The 23,761-nt window shown below is 42.9% G+C and overlaps 1 protein-coding gene and 2 non-coding genes across 3 annotated transcripts; 1 reads left to right on the forward strand and 2 right to left on the reverse strand.

Moving 5' to 3' along the window:
- The first annotated feature begins 664 nt into the window (after window positions 1-664).
- On the forward strand, window positions 665-13,170 carry LOC121714174 (glutamine-rich protein 1-like). The gene is made up of 13 exons (XM_042099378.1): window positions 665-880; window positions 3,787-4,073; window positions 4,394-4,558; window positions 5,047-5,181; window positions 5,458-5,815; window positions 7,137-7,555; window positions 7,882-8,047; window positions 8,318-8,472; window positions 8,586-8,700; window positions 9,014-9,122; window positions 10,719-10,870; window positions 11,420-11,510; window positions 11,839-13,170. The coding sequence occupies exons 2-13, from the start codon at window positions 3,831-3,833 to the stop codon at window positions 12,026-12,028; spliced, it is 2,298 nt and encodes a 765-aa protein (XP_041955312.1). The 5' UTR covers window positions 665-880; window positions 3,787-3,830; the 3' UTR covers window positions 12,029-13,170.
- Window positions 13,171-14,265: 1,095 nt separating this feature from the next.
- LOC121714641 lies at window positions 14,266-14,479 on the reverse strand. The gene has a single exon (XR_006033376.1). It is a non-coding gene; the product is annotated as a small nucleolar RNA U3 (small nucleolar RNA).
- An 865-nt stretch (window positions 14,480-15,344) lies between these two features.
- On the reverse strand, window positions 15,345-15,558 carry LOC121714640. Its single transcript, XR_006033375.1, has one exon. It is a non-coding gene; the product is annotated as a small nucleolar RNA U3 (small nucleolar RNA).
- Between the last annotated feature and the right edge of the window lie 8,203 nt (window positions 15,559-23,761).

Genomic DNA, 23,761 nt, shown 5'->3' on the forward strand with positions numbered 1-23,761 from the left:
TCAGTCAAAAGAGCACTAGGTTTTAAATGGTAGTGAGAATTAACCCTTCCCACCTCAGTAATGACAAACTGCGACTAGATGCCCTGTATATCTCCCGGTCCTCCTTAATTTCACCGTGAAGCCGTGTGTTGAGAAAGAAACTGGGAGGCTCTTTGTCGCACATGGCTGGCTCCTTAAGGCAGCATGAGCCTTTTCGCCACCTTAAAGGTGAACGCACAGAAAAACACAATACTCCAAGAATATGCGGGTTAAAACATATAACGTTTCGGGTTAAAACATACAACGTGTAGTGGTTGGAGAGTGAATTGTGCAAAATATGTCTATCAAAATATGATATCTGTTCAAAACAGTCAACCAAAAACTGAGAACTGGATTTACTTTAGAAAATATCATATGCACAATGCATTTTTGCTGGGAAACGATCGTATATATATATGGTCATGTTTTCCATAGCTTATTTACAGTAATAACTTGGCAGTTAAATCGTTTTAAAATATTTAAATAAATAAATCGTACTTTCCAATAATTATTGAGATTTGGAAATTATCCCAAAGAATCTACGAGAGACTACGTTCGTCTCCTTTAAAGCACTCGAGGAATCGACTGCTTTCGCAGTCTCGCGATACAAACAGAACCTGCCTAAAGTCCATCGGATTGGTCAGAAGGGACTTGTTGTAAGATGGCGCCCAGAGAGGTGTGTGTGTGTAAGAAAGAAGAAAACATGCAAATATGATTATATTTTGAGTAATTGCAACCGACCACGCCACAGAGCAAGACAACAATACTATTTTTGTTCATTTTAACTCGATCGTACACGACAATTGGTGTCTAAAGTGTAAACAGAGGGAGAAGAACAAAACGAACAGGCCTGGAAACAGAGGTAGGTAGATAACTAGCTATATGGCAAATTTCTGAACAGTTATTCTTATGATTTCTGTAAACCAGGGATGTATATCTAGATATGGTTATATGCTTTAATTCAGCGGCACACTAGCAGCCACCATAGAGTTATTGGCATCATGCAAAGTCAGATTAAGCTCACAATGATGAGGAATGCTATTAGTTATCAATCATCACAGCTAACGTTGATGAATGCTGCTGCATCCTACGTTTACTAGCTGGCTTTTGAAGTTCTGTAGTTGCAGGGCAGAGCGTCCGGAGTTGTCGGCCACGAGCCAGAAATGACAAAGTGGAGAGTGTGGACGAGTGCTCTGCTAAATACAAGCGTACTTTCCTGGAACATTTTACGTTGGCTACAGTACCTTCTGGGTCATGTCATTCACGTATATCAGAATGTTCTACCACAGATGTATGCCTGAGCTAGAGCATGGTTTGCCTGAAGATGTCAGGTGTCAAAAGCACATCTGTGTTTAGCGAGTCTTGTTGAACTGAAAGGTGGGTTTTATATTGATTGCCAAGGTTTGAAAATAAATCCTTAAAATTTAAGGAGGTCTGTTGAAAGGTTGCTTCAGTACATAAGACAAGTTCTTTTTGAGCATGATAAAAAATGGTGCTTGCTCTTCCTTGGTTAATTGACGTAAATGGAAACATTTGTAAATTACAGTTGGGTAACCCTGGGTACAGCCTCTCGTAGTCAGTGTATGTTCTTTGCAGTGCGATTACCAAGGAAGTTATTGCCGAGAACGCGCTCCTTTACGAGATGGTCAGTGTCCCCTGCTGTCAGAATATTCAGATGACGAATGCTGAGGTCTGTGTAAAATTATGTAAAATGAAGGGCCTGCTCTTGTCGTTTCACCCACAACAATCTTCAAACGTCAAAAGTCTGATGTAAACAAGAGACAATGTGGCTTAAATGGAAAATGTAATAATAATGGAATTATTAATTTGAAATGGACAGTAGCTTTATCCAAATGTGTACATTTGAATAGGAAAAAGGTGAAAATAGTGACTATTGTATTACCTTGTTTGCACATAACACTTTACATATGTGTACTAGCTTGTGAGACGAACCATTAGTGACAGAAGGGCCGTTTTTTCTACGTGGCTGGCGATACCGCCACTCCAGCAGTAGATTGCACTTTCGCGTATTCTCTGCACAGTCAGAGCTCACTTATTGATCCAACTTTCTCGGTTTTCACATTCTCCTTTCAGACTTCCAATCTATCTCTTCCCCAGGTATGCAGACCCGATTTGAGTTAGAGAGAAACTAGAGAATATAAATCACACTGGCGCATTTAACTATGAGCACATGATGGTGCATTCCGGATCACCAGTACCCACAGGGCTTACATTTCACTGCGGGATTGCGGGTATTGCGCATAATTTGTTCAAGTCCCGCAACTCTAGCCATCATAATGCGAGAAATTCCCGCATACACTTTTACAGCCTGTCTGATGACGTTAATATAGCCTAATCATTAAGTGGCGTGAATGCGGTGCTATTGACCGGACTGATCAACTACCGAGTTGAATTGAACATAGCCTCATGCAGACGCACACACGGAGAGAGAGAGAGAGAGAGAGAGAGAGAGAGAGAGAACGAACCACTTTGCGCTTACGCAAATAGGCTACGCTACCATGGCAAACTTTTACATCTGGAAAGAGCTCCTTGGTAACTATCCTGCTAGCTCAGGTCACGTCAACACTTGATCCCAGAAAGATTGTCTTCGACATGTTAGTTTTTTGAACATTTATTGTATCTAATGACATAGAAAACATAATGATTTGCATACACATACCGCACTATGCACAACTTTTATTCACTAGCGACTACAGCCTAAAACCGTCAGGTTGAAGGGGGGCTAATTACTCCATAGAATTACTCTCAGGTATTTTCTTAAAGCGACAGGCACTGAATTACACCTACTCATCACCAATGTGCACTCAATTGGACCTACACACCACATTAAAGATATGCCTAAGTGTTATAGGTTAAACGTCAATATGAGGCATTCAAATTACTAAATATGTTTAGCTACTATAGTAATTACTAGTAAAATGCTATACTTTAAAAAATGCATTATTAAATAAATACACTCTATATGAATTCAAAAATATATGATAGAAACATATCACATAAGCTATCATTTTCAGTGTGTGTTTGTGTGTGTGGAGAGAGTCAAGCAGAATCTAGGATGTCCACTGTTGTGAATGATCCCACTACAGTATATATTACTGATGACGTCAGGGTGGTGGGGGCCCCAAAATCAAACACTTTTTTTTTTAAAGTATTGAAGTATTGAAATCGCAATTCTTGACTTGGTATCAGAATCAACCCCCCCTCCCCCCCAAATTGTGTAAATCCCCCCTACATGAATAACCTAAGGGGGGAATTCCCCCCCATTTTGAAAAATGAATTTTAAGCCCTGACCCATCCTTGTCCCAGGCCAGCACGGAGTCCACTAATCATTCAGGAAATAGACTGTGGGTGCCATACACCACACTAATTCAAGCCAGATGTTGTATTTTGAAAGCGTACAGTAACCATCTTGGCTTACCGGTATGTCTGTTTCAGAACAATGGATATTAATTTTGATGGCAATGAATAATGCATTACTTAATGCTGAGTGTTAGGCTGTTGTGTGTCAAGTTGCTTTTCTGAGAAAAGAATGGGTGGTTTGCTATGTGTGAGATTATTTCAAAGCATCTTTACTTATTATTTGCATTTGTGTCTGATAGGAATGTGTTTTTTTCCATGTGTATATTCTGGCCCTGCATCCTTTTGATGATTTCACATTCTGTGTGATCTCACTGACACCTTTTAGACGGTAGTGAAATTTGCATCTGTTTTGATTCCATGCTATTTCATTCATGCGTGTGTCTGCAGACAGGTGTGCACTGTTTGGCTAGCCAGCCAGGAGAGGAGGGGCCATGAACAACTCCATGGAGGGCTCGGTGTCGTTCGAGGAGCTGGTGCGTGTGAAGGCGCGCAGTGTCCCCCAGCACCGAATGAAGGAATTCCTGGAGTCTCTGGCCAACAAGGGGCCCGAAGCGCTGCAGGAGTTCGGCCAGCAGGGCGGCGACAACAACACCATGGTGTACCAGCAGGGAGCCAACTGCATCTACACAGACAGCACAGAAGTGGCAGGCTCTCTTCTGGAGCTGGCGTGCCCGGTAAGAGAGAGTGAAGAAGGACTAGAAGAATATTGAAAAGGATACTGAATCTCTGTCAAGCAGGGTTGCACGCCAGTAATTGTGACCTTATATTAAGATTACAATCTACTTATTTAGAATGGTGGACATGAAAATGAGCACTTGCAGGTGAAATATTACAGTGCTACTTTAAAATGTGTGTATACAGTTGCCATTTACAGCCCATGTCATTTAATTGTTACTTTTATAGTGGAAATTGCACAAGTAGATAAATGGAAGAGTTGTCTTTCATTATGATATTGTTGTTGACCGTTTTGGCTCCTCCCCTTGGGTTTATGCAGGTTCAGGTGCAGGTGCAGCAGTCACCGCAGCAACAGCAGCAGCAGCAGCAGCAGCAGGTGGTGTCCTCGGCGCAGTCCCAGGTAACCCAGGTAACAGCCGCACAGATGTCCCCGCAGCTCACCACAGCCATGCAGCAGGCCAACGAGCAGCAGATCCAAGTCCAGGTGAGCTTGTGCCAGCTGTGATTTAGATCAGTGGTTAGTGTTATTCACCTTATTCCGCGCGCAAACATGGGGGCACTAGCTTTGCCCACATTGTCTCTGAACTTCCGATTGAGCAGTACATCCATTGTGATACATTGAGATGCCAGTCATCTCGATAGAGCTCTGCTATCATATATTATGGGTCATCCTAAAGTTAGGAACGTTTATTTCAGATTTTGGTGACTTAAGACATTTCTGTTATACAGCTTTCCTATCTGAAGTTAGGAAAAAACTGACTTTGGAGCGGCTGTTCTGTAAGTTAGCCTCTCTATCCTCTTCTGCCGTGTTATCCCAATGAAGCTAACTAGACGTAGCTAGCCGACCAGAAGTTTAAAGACAACGTGGAATTTTAAAAAATGGGCGGGGCTGAATAAAGTGAATATGAGAGGAAAATCATCCCAATCCGAGTCATTCATCACATTATCTCCCATTCTCCGTCTGTCCATCAGGTGCAGATTCAGGGTCAGCAGGCTCAGATAGGACAGGTGCTGCAGGTGCCTTCTCCCTCCCAGCAGCAGTTGCAGGGGGTTGCCACAGCAACACAGCTCATCCAGCATGAGATCACAGAGGAGCAGCACCAACAGGTGAGCTCACAACTGAAATGCTTAATATAATGTTAATACACTGCATAACTTACTATGCATGCACACTCACTCACACATACAAGTCAGAATAATAACATTTTGATGCTCTTTGTGTAGAATATTATTTTGTGCTAAATATAACTGCCAAGCTATTATCCAGAACTGCCTGAGGTTATTGCACATCTCAAATACGCATTGTTATATGGTCTCAACTTTATAGTTCACTGTTCTTCTCTTCTCCTCCCTTATGTCCACTTCTGCCTTTTCCTCCATCAGATCCAGGCCCAGTTGGTGGCAGCTGTGGCTGGAGGGCAGCAGATCCAGATCCAGACGGTAGGGGCCCTCTCTGATGCTCAGGTCCAGGCTCAGGGCTCTCCACGTGGGGATGCTGACCGGAGGACCCTGGGGGTCCCCAGCACGGCTACGTCAGCCGCTGGGGTTCTCCAGCCGGCCAAGAAGCGCAAGGTGGACTTGCCCATCACTGTCTCGTACGCGTTACCGGGGCAACAGTTGGCCACGGTGCTGGCTATCCCTCAGGGACAGCAGCAAAGCTACGTATCCCTGCGGCCGGACCTGCTGACTGTGGACAGCACACACCTGTACAGCGCCACTGGCACCATCACCAGCCCTACAGGTACACACGGCTGAGGGCGCACATTAACTAAGGGACAGCTGTGGTGAAATGTACAGCAGACTTAAAGGACGAGATCTATACATAAAGATACTTTGATATTAATTTAGGTTATGGCTGTTTGGAGTCACCCAAAATTAGCTAACACCAATTTGTACGTACTTAAAGGAGAATTCCGGTGTGATATTGAGCTAAAGTGTGTTGAAACACTGGAAATCTGGCGCTAGTTAGCCGATGCTACCAACAGTTTTTCGGTGGGGGTGCCTCGGGCAGATTCCAAAAATAATTCAGTGGAAATGCATGGATTCCAGTTGCTGCTACTGGATAACCGGAATCCATGCATTTCCACAGAATTATTTTCGGAATCTGGTCCCTTATCATACCTGTTGATTCGTACTCATCGTGACTAAATTCAAGATGGCGGCGAACGGTAAACTTCATGAAGGTACTGTCTGTATAAATTGTCTTGTAAATAAACTACCAGTGCTTTTTCAAAGTTCTCAATGTCTCAACGTTTTAAATGTCAAGGCCCTCGGAAGTCTACCAATGAAGTATGGAGCTACTTTGAGCCTCGTAAATGGTGTAAAATGGCTAGGCCGATGCCGGAGGCACCCTCATCAAAAAACTGTTGGTAGCATCGCCTAATTAGCGCCAGATTTCTAAGTGCAGGGGACAAGCTGAGATGAGCTTGTATCATGTTTCGGTGATACTCGGTATCATGTTTCAACACACTTTAGGTCAATATCATACCGGAATTCTCCTTTTAACATGGTTAAGTATAACTCCAGTATAGAGTATTGATTTAGACCAGACCCATAGTCCAGACCATGTCTGCACAATACTACAGTAATTTCCTTTGTATTAGCCACATTGGACAGGACAGTGTTTTATGCAAGCTAAAAAAACGAAACCATATTAATACTATATTAACTGCCCCCGTGTATTAACCTTATAGCTGAATAAATGTAGCAAAATCAAGGTATAAACCACGGCTAATAGTTGGGAAATTACGGTACAGACATCAAACGAGGTCCACAGTTACACACACACAAATGCACTTAGACTCCCCTTAGCAGAGCCAAAAGACTTTGTTTGTTTGTTTGTTTGGGGGGGGCAGACTTATTATAAACACCTTAACAACAAACATGTGGGTGATTCTGACCTGAAGGCAGACTGTTAATCACTTAATAGGCAGACTTGTCATCACTGTTTTATTCTCATATGCACTTACGCCTTTCCCTCTGGGGGGGGGGGGGGGGGGTGCATGTGTAAACACACTCAAACTCAAGCCTGACATCTGACTTCCTGGGTGTCCTGTGCCTAGGCGAGACGTGGACCATCCCAGTGTACTCAGCGCCAGCCCAGCAACAGGGCATCACCCACATCGCCATCCCCCAGGACGCCTACGGCACCACCGCCCTCCAGGTAGCCACGTCCGCCGACGACAAGGACAAGCAGCTCAAGATGGCCGTGGCCAGCGTCACGGCGGGAGCGGCGCAGATGGCGCCCGTCTCCACGGCGACCGTCTCGGGCATGGTGGCGGGTCAGGAGGAGGCCGTGCAGACACTGGCCAACACGCTGTTCCCGGCGCAGTTCATGAACGGCAACATCCACATCCCGGTGGCCGTGCAGACGGTGACTGGACCCTACTCCAACGCCACGCAGTCGCTGCAGATCTGGGACCCGCAGCAGCAGCACATCGTCCAGGCGCAGGGCGGAGCGGTTCAGGACCAACAGCTGCAGGTGGGTAAAGGGCGTTGGGAAAAAGGTAATTTTCTGTTTTTTTTTTACCTGTTGTGTTAGAGGTTACATGAGAAAACTGTAGATAATTAAATTATAAATTTAATTATCTACAGTGAGTAAATTATAAATTTCATATTACTACAGTAGAGTACTAGTACCGGTAGCTCATGAAAACAACTTTAAGTTATGTACCACTCATTCATGAAATGTTGGTTGGTGAAACAATCCACGTTTAGTGTTCTTAGCCCACTACATATGATTGAATTTGGTCTTGTGATTAGTCAAGTGCATTGACTGACGGCTCTTGTCCTCCCCCGTCGGGTCAGACTGTGACAGTGTCGGAGGTGGAGGCCCAGTCCCAGGCGCCGCCGGAGATGCTGCTGCCCAACTCCCTGAAGCCCGAGGAAGGGCTGGAGGTGTGGCGGCTCTGGGCCCAGCGCAAGAACGCCGAGCTGGACAAGGAGCAGGCCTCCAAACTAGCACCAATCGGACGTGAGTATGCAAATACACACAATCACAGACACACACACTTATAGTTTATTACTGTGATTCAACTAGTAACATGACATGTCTGGCTTCTGTTGCCTTAAAGCAGGTTATCTTGAGAAATTCCGTGTGTATGTACACGTACTCCATCAATGTGTGTGAGGTAGTCATTTTGCTTTTGATAACCTGTGTGTATGTGTGTGTGTACACTTACTCCAATGTATGCGAGGTGCTAATTTTGTTTTTGATGACCTGTGTGTGTGTGTGTGTGTGTAGGCCGGCAGCCCCTGCGGTTCCAGGAGGACCTGGTGTCGAGTGCGGTAGCGGAGCTGAACGTGGCGCTGGCGCTCATGACGGAAGAGGCGCGGGGCCTGGAGGGAGAGAGCTACGAGGCCGACGTGCTCTACTACGTCTTCCTGTGTATACAGAAGGTGAGCCTTGGACACACACACTATTTCACATTGCTAATACTGCTGGACTCTATAGTCTCTGTAGTGGAATTCATTATCTGTTGTCACAGACGTTCTTCTCTCCTCTGTTGTAGTATCTGTTTGAAAATGGGCGAGTAGATGACGTGTTTTCGGACCCATATTACGCACGCTTCCATCAGTGGCTACACCGGATACTGGAGCCATGGAAACCTAGCATACATCCTCTAAGTAAGAGTCTATGTTGCACGCTCGCACAAAGGTTCTAAGGGGTTTGTCTAAAGTTTTCATGACGTATTTTGGTCTTTCCACTAGAAGTGAAGTTTTCCAAAAGTAATATGATTTTCCACTTTAGATGCCCACCATTTCAGGAATGCTTTGACTTTTTTCCCCATTGCCTGTTAAGTGCTATGCAGAAATGGAATTAGTGGTAGCTGCTTACCACATCACATCATTCTTGAAATTCAGAGAGGGTTGTCCACACTGAGTGTGGATGATGTGAGGTGATGATTTAGTGTGTGTGTGTGTTTTGTGTCTTTGCTAGGCTACATTATTCCCAGTCACGTCACAGAGGAGATGCTGTGGGAGTGTAAACAGCTGGGAGCGCACTCCCCCTCCACACTACTCACCACCCTCATGTTCTTCAACACCAAGTAAGACACACACATGCACCTCTTTCCCACTTCAGGGGGTATTCCAAGTACAGGCATGAAAACTCCTCACCTTTCGGCGAAATTCACCGTTTTGAATCCAAAATAGGGGACTTGCGTGGTTCGCGCAGATCCGATGAAAACATATTGGGGGGTGTTGGGTATGGGGTTACAACTGAGTTTACAAATCACGCGCAGACGCGAACGCATCTTGATGCGTTGTAAGACAAGAGCCCAATTAAAAACTTGTCTGATCCAGCAACGATTATGTGAATGCAGCCCCTATTAATTGTTAATTTTTGCCGCGGATGCAACGCGAACAGAATTGCTTGCGCTGGAATAGCTTCCCTGTCTGTGTGACTACAGATATGCGTCTGAAATGTCAGCTGGAATGTGAGCCCGGCGAGGAGAGATAGGCTTATTGATGTCACAGGTGGGCTAGTTGAAACTTTCAACTTCTGTCAGAAAAAGATGTTGAAATTGGTGTAGCAACGTAGCATAGGCTGTTGTTAAAGTTAGTGATATTGGACAGAAATATAGACATAACGAGTTAATTTGATGAAGAATACGTGCAGTTTGAGCCATCTAGATCGACAAAAGGTGAAGCAAATAGGCATACTTTATCAGTATAGCAAAGGCTAATGTGAATAACTAAATAGTTTAATTAAATGCTCCTAAACTGGGCTGGTGCGTTTTGTCGAGTTCAGAGACAAAAGCAGTGTTTTACATGGTAATGCTGTCTTTTAAGAAACGTTCAGTGACCTGATCACTAGGCCTAGTCTGTGTCTACAGGGTTTAACATGTAGGCTAATGTGAACACTGTTCACACAACTTTATTGGTTGGTTAAACACACTAGCACAATGCCACACAATCTGTAAGTAGCCTAGGCTGCAGGTTAAAACATTTCAAGCCAATTTTACAACTGAAAGCCTAGTCTACCCTACCCAAGTTTATTTATTACCTGATTTGAATATTATACAAATATTCAGACTTATCTTATTCAGACTTATTCTAATAGTCTACTATGAAGTGTCCATTAGGCCTATGAAATCTTTAGAAATGTCTGATAACTTCAGGCACAAAGAAAGAAAGAAAGATCACTCATGTAGATTACTGAGGAAGAGAGGAGGGCCAGGCTGAAGCATGTTGCCCTTCTCACCTTTTTCACCCCTGGCCCGTTTTCATGCCTGCAAGTATGTGGTTTAGTGACAAACCTGGGTAAGTTAACTCAGAGTAAGTGGTAAACTTCCTACAACAAGAGCCCTATGGCATTGTTTTGTTAGGAGAATGAAGTCATACAGCTCTTCTATTAGGAGTTTTACCACTTAATTTACCCAGGTTTGTCACTAAACCACATACTTGGAATACTCCCCTGTTCATCTGCTCCATGCATCCACAATCAGATCCATTGACTTTGTCTTTCATAAAGTCATATTAAAAATAGCTTTATTGGCATGACATTTATGCTCACAAAAAAAGCAGTCAACTATGAAGTTAACTGGAAAGGAACACACAAACATCATCCAACACACATTAAAGGGGATTCCGCGTATACATACATAAGATCAAACCATGAAAGGTTCTTCCTTCTCGCTCAGGTATTTCCAGCTGAAGACAGTAGATCAGCACATGAAGGTGGCCTTCTCCAAAGTGCTCCGACACACTAAGAAAAACCCGTCCAACCCTAAAGACAAGAGCACCAGCATCCGCTACCTGAAGGGGGCTGGCCCGCACCATCTGGGACAGAAAGGTCCTTATCAATACTTTTACACACCCTTCAGGGTTGTTTAAGTAAGACTTGAAGCTGATACCTCTTTAATTATATGTATGAAATGTTTTTAAAATATAGTGAAAAAAAAAACCCTGACCGTGACTCTTACACCACGGATGTGTTATAGTGTTCCCAACGGGAGTTCTACTTCCCCTTGTATTGCTGGTTGATAATCACAACACACACACACACACACACACACACTCTCTCTGGCTCAGTTTGCTGTAAGGGCAGGCTAGAGGGAGAACAGGGGCCAACCTGACTACTTTACTTTCCCTGCTGAAGTACTGGGAAGAGTCGACTAAAACTTAATTGCTTCCTCCTTCCCCAGAGGTTTCTTCAGCCAACTGCTAGAAATCAGACACACACGCACATATTCCGTTACTAGTCAGGCATCATGGGATTCTGGTCGACTATCTCCCATATAGGTTACTTTAGTGGTAAACACATCTCATGAAAACGGTTAACATTAAATATTAACATCAGTTGTATTACACCCCCCCCGCGCGCCTTGCGTTCTCGCTCTAGTGACTGATGACATGTACGCGGAGCAATCTGAACACCCGGAGAATCCACTGCGCTGTCCGATCAAGCTCTATGACTTCTACCTCTTCAAGTGGTAAGCCCTCACACATACAAACACATCCTCTTGAAATCCAGTGCACATCCTAAGCACACAATAATATAACTAGCAATGCAGTGGACACTTCAAGAACACTCATTCTTGGCATTCTCAGTCTGTGTTTTTGATCCCCAGCTGTTACTAAATCAGTGACCAAAGTGTGGTGTTGTGTGGTGTTGTGTTGTGTGTGACTCACTGGTGGATTTGCAAAAAAGTGCATATACAAAAATTGTGTTTGGCAGAATTGCTAGATATGATTGGATTTCAAGCGCACAAACGGCTTTTGGCTGTTCTGACCCAGCTTATGTTCTGTGTTCCACATCAGTCCTCAGAGTGCGAAGGGACGGAACGACACGTTCTACCTGACCCCCGAGCCCGTGGTGGCTCCCAACAGCCCCATCTGGTACTCGGCACAGCCCATCCCTCGCCAGCAGGTGGAGCAGATGCTGGCCCGGATCCTTGTTGTGCGCGAGATCCAGGAAGCCGTCGCCATGACTGCAACCACCATCCAGTAGGGCCTGTTGGGAGGAAGGGAGAGACGGACCAGCGTGACCTCGATCAGCTGTCTCCCTCACTGTGTGTGTGTGTGTCTGTCTGTCTCACCCTATCTCTCTATTTTGTCTGTTCAACTTGTCTCTGTCTGTTTCTTTAAAGTCTTTCTGTATTCTCTTCTTACTCTACGCCTTCCTGTTTGCTGCTTTCTCTGTGTTTTCAGACAAACTCTTTGCCAAAAGACTGTATTTGACTGCAGAAACATATGGTGGAAGAGTGGCCTTTCTCATTTCATGTGCCACTATACTGTTTCTCCTTTTAAAATGTTGTCATTTTTATTACTTTGACATTTTGTACGACTTCTTTGCCTTGTGACCACTGCGCTGACACAAACCACATATACGCTCAGCTGGATTTGGTCGTGCTTGAATACCCACCCGCGCGCGCGCGCTTCTTTTTCACTACATCTGTATTTTTTACTGTGCTCTTATTTATTTTTTTACACCCATCTGTTAATCACATCTCCACTCTGTCTCTCCTATTTGAAATGGATGTACAGCTGTAGCCTTGTGCTGCATTAGCTAGTTTGCAGAAGTGTATACAAATACTGAAAAAGTGGATGCAAGTGTATACAAACACATACACACACACTTGGGTTCATTTCGTGACACGGCTGCTGGGAAGCAAGAACTTTTTTTTATCTCCAGATGCCATGGGACAGACTGGATGATTGCCATGGACACAGCACCTTTCCCCTCTTGGTGTAGTTTAATTTTGATTGTAATGAACGGTAGAATGAACACTATGGGCTATTGCTGCCTGCCACCTCCCTTGGAGAACCATGTGAACCTCAACACCTCCAATATGGATAGTGACTCCACAAAGGCTGCTTTTTGGTGAAGAGGCCACTAGGGGGAGCTCTAGCACATAAGCAAAGTGCAAAAGGAGGAAGGAAATGACACAGCTAGTGTCTTCAAAATGAAGATACTAACACATACACTAAAACACACACACTGATAAAGCCTAAACCATGGACTATGTACACACCACCTCTGCCATTCACCCCTTTGGACTCTTAAGCGGGGGACTGTACTGTATCATCATTTGTGTATCATACATGATTACCGTAATTATACATTACATAAAAACCGCCTGTTCAGATTTACATGTCATCGGTTTGTGTTTTTTTAAACCCAGACATTGTGTCTCTATAGGCTTCTAGAGACGACCACAACATTGCAGGAAGCTACAGAATCTTCTGGTTATCAGGCACATTTATCTGGTTATTGGGCAGCCATGGCCTACTGGTTAGCACTTTGGACTTATAACCGGAGGGTTGCCAGTTCGAACCCCGACCAGTAGGCACGGCTGAAGTGCCCTTGAGCCAGGCACCTAACCCCTCACTGCTCCCCGAGCGCCGCTGTTGTTGCAGGCAGCTCACTGCGCTGGGATTAGTGTGTGCTTTACTGTGTTCACTGTGTGCTGAGTGTGTTTCACTAATTCACGGATTGGGATAAATGCAGACCAAATTTCCCTCACGGGATCAAAAGAGTATATATACTTATACATAGTGGGTTACTCTACCCTCACACTCAGCTGCCACAGCTACACCCAACTGCCAACCAGCAACAAATAAAAACCTACAGCTCCAGCCTCTTGGTGATTTTAGGAAGACACTATGGTCCTTTCTGAGACCGGTCCCAACATACTTAGTTACGGAGTGCACTCGGGTGGGAATCATCCTTACAGCTAATGCTAACCATACAGCAAAAGACTTTGACAAGATTTGGGAAAGATTATTGAAAGATTGGATGGAGTCTTTAAACAAATGCTCCCCATTCAAGCTTTACTCAAAAGACAATCTTTCAATAATCTTTCCCATATCTTGTCAATATCTTCTGGTGTAAGGATGGCTTAAATTGAGTTCCCTCTTAAGTAATGTTAGCAACAGGAGACACAATGTCTCTGAGAAAGGAAATGCAGGATTAAAACCAGGCTTAGCTAGGAGAAATCAACTGTTTTGAAACTGAACGGCCAAACAATTTTTTTTGTAGTCCCTTTATTTGTAGATTTTCCAAGGCATGAGCTTGTCAAAGTTTTTTTTTTCCCCTTCAAACATTAATCATTAATCATTGCGAATGTGATGTGAATTTCCAAGCTTTTTCTCTAGCGTCTGAAATTATAAAACTGTCGGTTTGAAACTTAAATAGCATTAGACATTTAAAATATGAAATTAATTAATATTCAACATATGGATCTAACCGCTCTGAACATGCTCCTTTCACCCTATGATCAAAGATCAATAGGGACGGTCATCAATAATAGATATCGAATGGATAACTCCATGGATTTCTATCCGATTCGCGCTCAGAAAGGAACACTACGACTCGTCATCGTGGCTAGCGAGACTCAACTTTTTCGAAACGCATTTCCATGTCAATAACTATAGAAATGATCCCTGAAAGTATAGTCTTACCTTCACCGTTGTTCTCTGCAGGATAGTCACTCACATGCCTACATTTCGCAGTGACGGTTCAACTCACCGATGAGAACCGTCTAGATGTTTTTCGTTGCGATGAGAAAAACTTCACTCCTGTATCCGCGTCATTTTAGCCCACAGTTTATGTCCGATACTTCAATTTCTCTCTTAATGTGTCCACTATTTTCATGTCTCTATGGACCACTTCTGAACTAACCAAACAAAAACATCCACACTTGAAAAGTCGTGAAGTAGCCTATGATTAAAGATTAAACATACGATGACATCGGTTATGGACCACTTCTTGATAGGCCTCTTAAGTGATGTTAGGAACAGGAAGACTGGACACTGCTTTGACAATGTTGGTAATAGCTCAGAGGAAATGCAGGATTAAAGCCAGTTTAGCTAGGATAAAGCACATTTTTTGAAACAGAGCAGCCAAACAAATACACCCCCTTCCCTTAGTAGTCCCTTTATTTGTAGATTAGGCTATCCAAGGCCTCTCTGATATGCACTGCACTGTGACTTTATAGCCTGCCACATTTTTTCTTGCTTCCTTCAAACATTTAGTTTAATCACTGTGAATGCGAGGTGAATTTATTTTACAGATATTCCTAGCCTCTGAAGTCATTAATACAAGTGTTTTCAATTAATACAATAGTGTTTTCAATCATAGAGACTAACACAGCTTATACATGTTTAACAATACTACATCTCTATGCAACCTCAGCACCGCGATCTACAACATATTCAAGTCTAAACAACTTGAATTACTAGGCTACTAAGTTTAAGCAAAACACACTGTCCACTAACTACTCCCTTAACGCTATCCATTCGATATTTTTTGACATTATAGACTAACCGCTCTGAACATGCCCCTCTCCCCCTATGACCAAAGATCAGTAGGGACGGTCATCAATAATAGAAATTCTATGACCAAAGTCATATATTTCTATACGATTCGCGCTCAGAGAGGGACACTGCTACTCGTCATCGAGGCTAGCGAGACTCAACTTTTTCGAAACGCATTTCCAAGTCAATGACTATAGAAATGATCCCTGAAAGTATAGTCTTAACTCCTTTCAACTTTCCTGGAGGATAGTCACTCACATGCCTACATTTCTCAGTGACGGTTTCACTCACCGATGAGAAGAGACAAGATGTTTTTCATTGCGATGAGAAAAACCACATATCCGCGTACTTTCTCTCTTATGTGTCCACTTTCATATGGACCACTTCTGAGAACTAACCAAACAATAACATCTACACTTGAAAAGTCGCCTATTGAGAAGTTATAGCCTAAGTTCAATGTTCTTAGTCTACCCATAATGCAACGCGACAGTCGGGTTTTCGAGATGACACATTATTATTTGATAGTGTTTTATTTCCCATGTTCCATGCAGTGCTATATCCTATTCCTCCTCGGGCCGGATAAGTGTTTAATTTCCTCATAGCCTACGTTTAGAACTTAACCTATCAACTACCATCCATCTACGGTTAGCCCAGTGCATTTCCTGTGTGCACGGTAAGCCTCGACATAAACAAGTTTCTCGATACATAGCCGATAAACAACAACCGATAGACTGTATAAGATCCACAAGCTACATATCATGAAGGTTAATTAATTGCTCAGTCAGAATTTTAACCCTAAATAACTGACATAATAACCCCATAGTTTTACCGAGAGACTTATCGATTACTGATTTGCTACTAGGCCGAATGCAATAGAACAATGCAAATTCAAATGCAAATGCAATGCAAATAGAACCCCTCGTTATGCAGAAGGAATAGGGCTAATATTAACCCCTCCCTATTTCACAAATTCACTCTGCCAGAATTCTTACCACTAACACACTCGAAGATCTGGCCGTTGCATTGGAGAAGTGTTCTTTGGAGCAGTAGGCCTAGACTACTCTGCAGTTTTTTCTTCATTGTGGCATGTAGGCTAGACTAGGCCTAAACTTCATTGGTCCACATGACTTCATTGTTAACTGAGCTTCTTTAGAGATAATTTGCAAACGTCTGACGCTGAATTTGAGGAGGACACAGGGGAAGTCTACTGTCAAGAAAGGCTCTATGGAATGTACCGTAGGCTACGTTGGAAGCTCCGCCTCATTTCTACGGAGCCCCCAATAGTCCATGAGCCAGGGGGGTTGATCGGTATCATCGGGGGGACAATTGCTATCATTGTTTTTTGGCAAGGTATACACCCCTAGTACTAGAAAGATCACGATAGCAGTGCAGGGGTGGTAGCGAAATCACTTTTTTCAGCTCATGAACCTACCCACCCCCAAATATAAATTCCGTTTTTAAAATCTGGTGTATATCTTGTTTGTGCTCATGGTAGGGATATTGTCAATATTCTATAATATGGTGCTTGTATCATTGGAAAGGGGACCTTTTAGTAATAGTAATATTTAGTAATTACTTACCGGTTCCGGCGCCGTCAAGTGTGGCAGCCTACTCAGCAGCTCCGTGTCTTTCATGAATTTCCCCTGGGGATCAATAAAGTATCTATCTATCTATCTATCTATCTATCTATCTAACTATCTTTTAGGCTTTCATTTAAGCCCAGTGCTGAATCTGTCTGACAAACAGACATCACATGACTTCTTTAAACCAGAAATAACACAACACAACATAACATTTTCTCACAATTTCCGGCTAAACTGTATGCTTTCTTTTATCCCTGTGGCTTGAAAGAACACCAGGGACACAAAACTCAACAACTTCAATACTCAAGGTACTCTGATGATTCAGAAAATGTACAATATATACAATATAGCCATACTATTTATTTGTGAGAGCCTTAAATTAGACTTGTGTGGCCAGTATGGAGCCAATAGAATGGACAAATAGAATACCCTATTAGTCCAGGCCAAATGGCCTAGTTTTTGAGATACCTCCACCCAATCATGTTTTTTATATTTTTGATATGTCTAGTTTATGAAATGGATTGTTGTATAAAAATATTTTACTGCACAACTAGTTTTTTGGATGGTATTTGAATCTTTCCCAAAACCGGAAATTGTGAAAATTCCGGATTCTGCAAAAAGTACATTATTTGCTTTGTCACATATATCTTTGGAAGTAATGATCAGAAACTCACCAAATTTGGACTGTATGTTCCCAGGTCGTTGGCCCATACAATTAAGTGATAAATGAACAATTTTTATTTAACACACACACACACAAATCACAAAGGGGGTCTGATCAGATTTAGAATCGTAGAGGCCTCAGATTTGGTGGCCAAAAAAAAAATCTGACAAATATGGGTTTTGTTAGGTGAAAAGAGATTGAAATCAGAAACTAACAACTATACAGTAAAATATTATACCATAAATCAATGTCATTTTTCACACACTCATGAACATATCCCTTAAATATATAAATATTGGCTCCTGCAATACCAAATTGTATCATATGCAAGGTCATGTAGTGTGACATTTTCATCCAAAGCGACAAAAAAGGGAACAATAAAAGGTACAGTGTGACTAGGACATGTTAGTGTAGCAATAAGCACTACTCACATAGAATGGGCTGACCGTTCATAGATGAAGCATGCCCAATTGTTTGTAGTGCTAGCAGAGGAGGTACCCTCGAAAGAGTTGGGTCTTCAGGAGGTTACTGAAGATAGTGTACACGGTAGTGTGCACGGCAGCCATTATGCGCCAGAACGCTCACCACACACCAGCTTGAGATGGAGAGTGAGGGAGTGAATGAGCCAATTACAGTGGGGGATGATTAGGGGGCCAGATTGAATGAGCCAGGTTGGTAATTTAGCCAGGACACCGGAGAACCCCCTACTCTTTGCGATAAGTGCCATGGGAACTTTAATGACCACAGTGAGTCAGGACCTCGGTTTAACGTCTCATCCGAAGGACGGCATCTCTAACAGTACAGTGTCCCCGTCACTGCACTAGGGCATTGGGATCGATCTTTTTGGCCAGAGGGAAGAGTGCCACCTACTGACCACCCACCAACACCACTTCCAGCAGCAACCTAGTTTTCCAAGGAGGTCTCCCATCCAAGTACTAACTTCGTCTTATTCTTCTTTGCTTTAGTGGCGGATTACATCTCTTTGGGGCATACCGCCACCTACTGTACAGGAGTGTGCAAAGGGACTTAGACCATCATAAAAGAAGGGGAGGGAAAAATACAAAAAAACAGATAAACAAAACAAACAAACAAAAAGGATCCTAGATCATTTTAATTAAACCTGTAGCCTATCATCCCCCAAAGGGACATGATGGGTTTTTTTTTCTTCTTCTTCTTCTTTTGTGTTTTTTTGGCAGTTGGTAAACCAACTTAACGTGCATTACTGCCACTGACTGGGCTGGAGTGTAGATCAGGAGATATTGGAACTTAAATACATTCAATTAAATTAAATTAAATTAAATTAAATTAAACAAACAGAAAGGAAAGTGAAAATAAAAAATAAAAGAACTAAATTAAATCCTATTGGCTAAGTCTGTGTCTCTCAGAAACTTGAGAACAAAGTTTTAAATTTTATTAGATCTTTTCCCTAATAAACCTTGCAATGTAAAATGATTCTGTTTAACCACCCTGAGTGGTCAGTGTAACGCTTTGCTGTGCTTTGTTCTATTTGCTCCATCCATCTGATCCAAATAAAAAATGTGTTCAATGATCCAATTTTCAATTTCTAAAACAGGTCAGCAAATAGATAATTGCTGCTATTTTCTAAATGTGTCATTAGTCACGCAAGATAAAGAAAAAAACAGAAACTGGATTGGAAACAAAAGTAAAATACAGTATTGGATATTGGATTTTTGCCTTTTTTACCGTTTTTGTTGGGGTGAACCAAGCGTAGGGGGGTGACCTGATGCATATTGGCGTGCGGTGTTGGTGATCACATTTTATCAGCGGATGTAGAGATGGAGGGCTATCAAACACAGTTCAGCTTGCATCAAGGTGCCAAGCGATTGATAATGTCAGCTCGAGATCAGAACTTCAGATGCAGAGGGAGACATTGCTGCATCCTGACACTTATGAGTAGGCCTACGTGTGTATAATGTTCATGTTCTGGGAGGCTTTGGAGACATGATCTAATGGACTTGAGCCATAGTAGCCTATAGCAATGTAGGCTATTTGCTGTTGAAATTAATAAATGGATAAACTGATAAATTAAGCACTCACTGTTGTGTCTTCGTTTAGCCTAATGAAACCTATAGTGTAGCGTAAAGTGTTAAATAAGTTGTTTGTTGGTTTACATTATCATGACAGCTGTTTAGCTTAGTTTACCTGCTTGCTAAATCCTCCAGTGCCAGATCAAGCTAGCTATCGCTAGATAAATAACTAGTTTAGAAGTAGAGAAATATAACACTGCCCGTCCAAAATCGTTAAGACACACAATCTGACACAATCGTTCTGCAATTTTCGAACAGCTGACTTGTATCTTGCACGAAGACTATTAGTGCAAGTTAGCAATTGTTTGCTGTGCAGACATTATGAATAATAAGGTCGTAAAACTTAACGAGCCAAACGATCCACGGAGGATGCAATCTGCTCTGCCCTCCATCCAGCCCTCACCCACTTAGACAATAAAGACTCATATGTGAGAATGCTGTTCATAGACTTCAGTTCAGCATTCAATACCATAATACCACAACAACTCATCAGCAAACTGGACAAGCTAGGATTCAGTACCTCCCTCTGCAACTGGCTGCTGGACTTCCTGTTGCAGAGACCACAAGCAGTACGTGTCGGGGACAACACCTCAAGCACTCTGACCCTGAGCACGGGGGCCCAAGGGTGTGTGCTCAGCCCCCTGCTCTTCACACTGCTAACACATGACTGTACAACCACTCACAGCTCCAACCATCTGGTGAAGTTTGCGGACGACACAACACTGGTGGGCCTCATCACTAAGGGCGATGAGGCTCACTACAGAGAAGAAGTAGACCTGCTGGCTAAATGGTGCAAAGACAACAACCTCCTGCTAAATGTCAGCAAGACCAAGGAGATTGTTGTCAACTTTCAGAGAGGCCACAAACAACTGCCACCACTGTCCATCGACAGAGATGCTGTGGAGAGAGTGAGCAGCACAACATTTCTGGGGGTGCACATCAGCGACGACCTCTCCTGGACCACCAACACAGCATCACTGGCGAAGAAAGCCCAGCAGCGCCTCTACTTCTTGCGCAAATTGAAGAAGGCAAGTGCCACGCCTCCCGTCATGACTACATTCTACAGAGGGACCATCGAGAGCATCGTCTCCAGCAGCATCACAGTGTGGGGCGGAAGCTGCACAGATCAGAACAGGAAGACCCTCCAGCGCATTGTTAACCCAGCTAAGAGGATCATTGGAGCACCACTCCCCTCCCTGCAGGACATTTACACCACCCGCCTCACCCGCAAAGCACTAATGATTGTCAAGGATACAACCCACCCTGCACACGAACTGTTCAGCCTCCTGCCCTCTGGAAAGAGGTACAGGAGCCTCCGCTCCCGCACCACCAGACTTGCAAGTAGCTTCATCCACCAAGCAATCAGGATGCTGAACACTCTACCCACTCTCCCATCACTGACAGCCCCCCCCCCACCCACCAGCCAGCCAGGAACCTAGGAAACTAGGATCCTGTCTACCCTAACCCCCCCCCCAACACCGCCCTGTGGAACTGCACTGTGACTGCGCAGCCTAACGTGTTGCTGCTTCACATCAAGCCTGATATACTTGAAATTACTGCATACATATCAATGTAAATATACAGGTCACACAAGCACAAGTTTAAACTTCATGTAACTGTTAAGACTATATAAATATACAACACAACTACCTCTATTCTTTTTTTGATATATGTCCTATATTTCTATTTTTGATACATACATGTTCTATATTTCAGTCTCGCACTTTAATTTAATGTTTATTGTCTATGGCTATGTCTATAGTATGTCTATGTCTGTATTTAAAGTATGTCTATGTCTGCATGGGAAAGTAAGAAACGAAATTTCAATTCTTTGTATGACCAGTGCATGTAAAGAAATTGACAATAAAAGCCGACTTGACTTGACTAAAGCTGAATAGCTATCAGATATCTGGTGGCATTTAAATCCGATATCTAAAATCTAAGTTTCTAACCTTCCCTTTGACAGTGCCCACTTGGCTTGAATAGGCCTAAGCAACTATGTCAGCTTATTACGATATGTTACAGTTTGTAAACACCATAAGAAGGTAATCTGAATAATCGCAAACAAACAATTGTGGATATAGTCAACACAATAGTAGCAAAACAATACAACAAACAAAAAAAATGAATATGACAATAATATGACAGTTGAAACATTTAAAAGACATATGTTTGATGACAAGATAACCACCAAAATAATGTATCTACCAGTGCACCGTATCAGCCCTGCACACTATCCACGCGATCCCTTGTTTGTGTGGGTGAGTTTGGGGGGGTTCTCTAGCAGAGGGACCGGTCTGGCTGGAGTCTCTGGCTGCTGGTAGTTCTAAGAAAACTGAAGCAAACATCACATACATGTCAGTGTACTCGTGTCCCCTTTCAGTTCCTCATAGAAAACGAAAACTTGTAGGAACTGGATGGTAGAGATGAGAAGCCCAGCTTCAGAAAGTAAAAGCCTCCATGCATTGCTTCTACACCTTAAACAGGTGGTTTCACTAATTAGCTTATCTACCTGGCTGAAGATCATTCTGACGGTCAACTGCTGTTCTTGTTGTTACAGAAAATAGATGTGCAGTTTACTTGTGGTTTATTTTCTTTTAAAGTTTTATACTGGTGTAACCTTTACTGATTAATTGTGCGTGCACGTGTGTGTGTGTGAGAAGCTGGGCTTCTCATCTCTACCATCGGTCATATAGGTTTAGTCAGATTTTTTTTTTTTTCACATGTCCAAATTTCCATCAAGGATTCCCGGGACACTGAAAGACCGGGGTACACGAAACTTGGTGGGCATGTAACCCCACATGGATAGCATGGAACCATCATTTTTCGTTTTGATCTGTAGCCCCCTCCCCCCGCTGGACTGGACCCCCGATAGGAGGGTAGGGCAGACACAGACACATAACCACTCATTTCATGTATAGCGCCACCTAGTTAAACACAAAAAAGTAAAAATGAGGTGTTGTAATCGCAGGTATCTGTGACCTAACATAGTCAAAACTGCACGAAATTGGAATTGGTGTCATTATGACACCCTCTGAAAGCACGCCAAGTTTGGTCTAAATCAGTTGATGGGGGGGCCACACAATAAATTAATTTATGTTACTATACACCAACTGACCTGTAGGTGGCCGGAGACAGTTTTCTGTGAATATCTCGAGAACCGTAGGGCCTAGGAGGACCACCTTTTTTTTGTATGTTGGTCTTAAGGGGCCATGTCAACCCATCCCATTACCACTTATTTCATGTATAGCGCCACCTAGTTAAAAATTAAAAAGCAAAAAATTAAGTGTTTTCATCACAATATCTCTGGCTGACATGGTCAAAACTGCACGAAATTGAAAGTGTGGGATCATTATGACACCCTCCGAATGCATGCCAAGTTTCGTGAACTTTTGTTCATGGGGGGCCTTACAATAAAATATTTTATGTGTACATTTAGTGACCGTACACCAACAGAGTTTTCTGTGAATATCTTGAGAACCGTAGGGCCTAGGATGACCAATTTTTTCTGTATGTTTGCCTCCAGGGGTCATGTTAACCCATTCCATATGCACACATGTGCACACGCACACACATACATTCACAGTAATCATACGTATGACACATACTCACACAGTAGACATATGTACGCATGCATGCACATGCACAAACACAGGCACATACACAGGCACACACACAAGCACGCACACACACACACACACACACACACACACACACACACAAACACACATAAACATAAACATGTACACACACACATGCACACAATTCAAGAATTATGAACAGGCAAGATGGGGGTGGCATTGTATAAAATGAATTTTACATGTGAAATCTATGAACTAATCATTTTTTGGTACTTGTTGTCTAGCAGATACCAGTGAGAATTGAGTGTGGATAATGCAATTTAGTGAGACAGTTAGAATCATATATGCCTTTCAGCGTGATTTTTTTTTTGTGGAAAAAATGTGCTGGACTGGGCGGCGGTCATATTTTGTACCGCTCTGTGGTACATCTAGTTTGCTATAGTATGGCATGGCCATGGTATTCAAATATACTGTAGATATGTTCAACATAGGCTGAAAATTATGTTTAACGTGCCATCTCCCAAAAATCGGCAAAGTTTTAGTTAATTA

The sequence above is a fragment of the Alosa sapidissima genome, chromosome 7, assembly GCF_018492685.1.
Source record: "Alosa sapidissima isolate fAloSap1 chromosome 7, fAloSap1.pri, whole genome shotgun sequence".
Taxonomy (NCBI): domain Eukaryota; kingdom Metazoa; phylum Chordata; class Actinopteri; order Clupeiformes; family Clupeidae; genus Alosa; species Alosa sapidissima.

Excerpts from the sequence above, each read along its gene's own strand:
- LOC121714174 (XM_042099378.1), top strand. The coding sequence starts at position 3,831 with ATGAACAACTCCATGGAGGGCTCGGTGTCGTTCGAGGAGCTGGTGCGT. Across the intron at positions 4,559-5,046 it reads AGCAGCAGATCCAAGTCCAG|GTGCAGATTCAGGGTCAGCA; the intron begins GTGAGCTTGTGC and ends TCTGTCCATCAG. Across the intron at positions 5,816-7,136 it reads CACCATCACCAGCCCTACAG|GCGAGACGTGGACCATCCCA; the intron begins GTACACACGGCT and ends TCCTGTGCCTAG.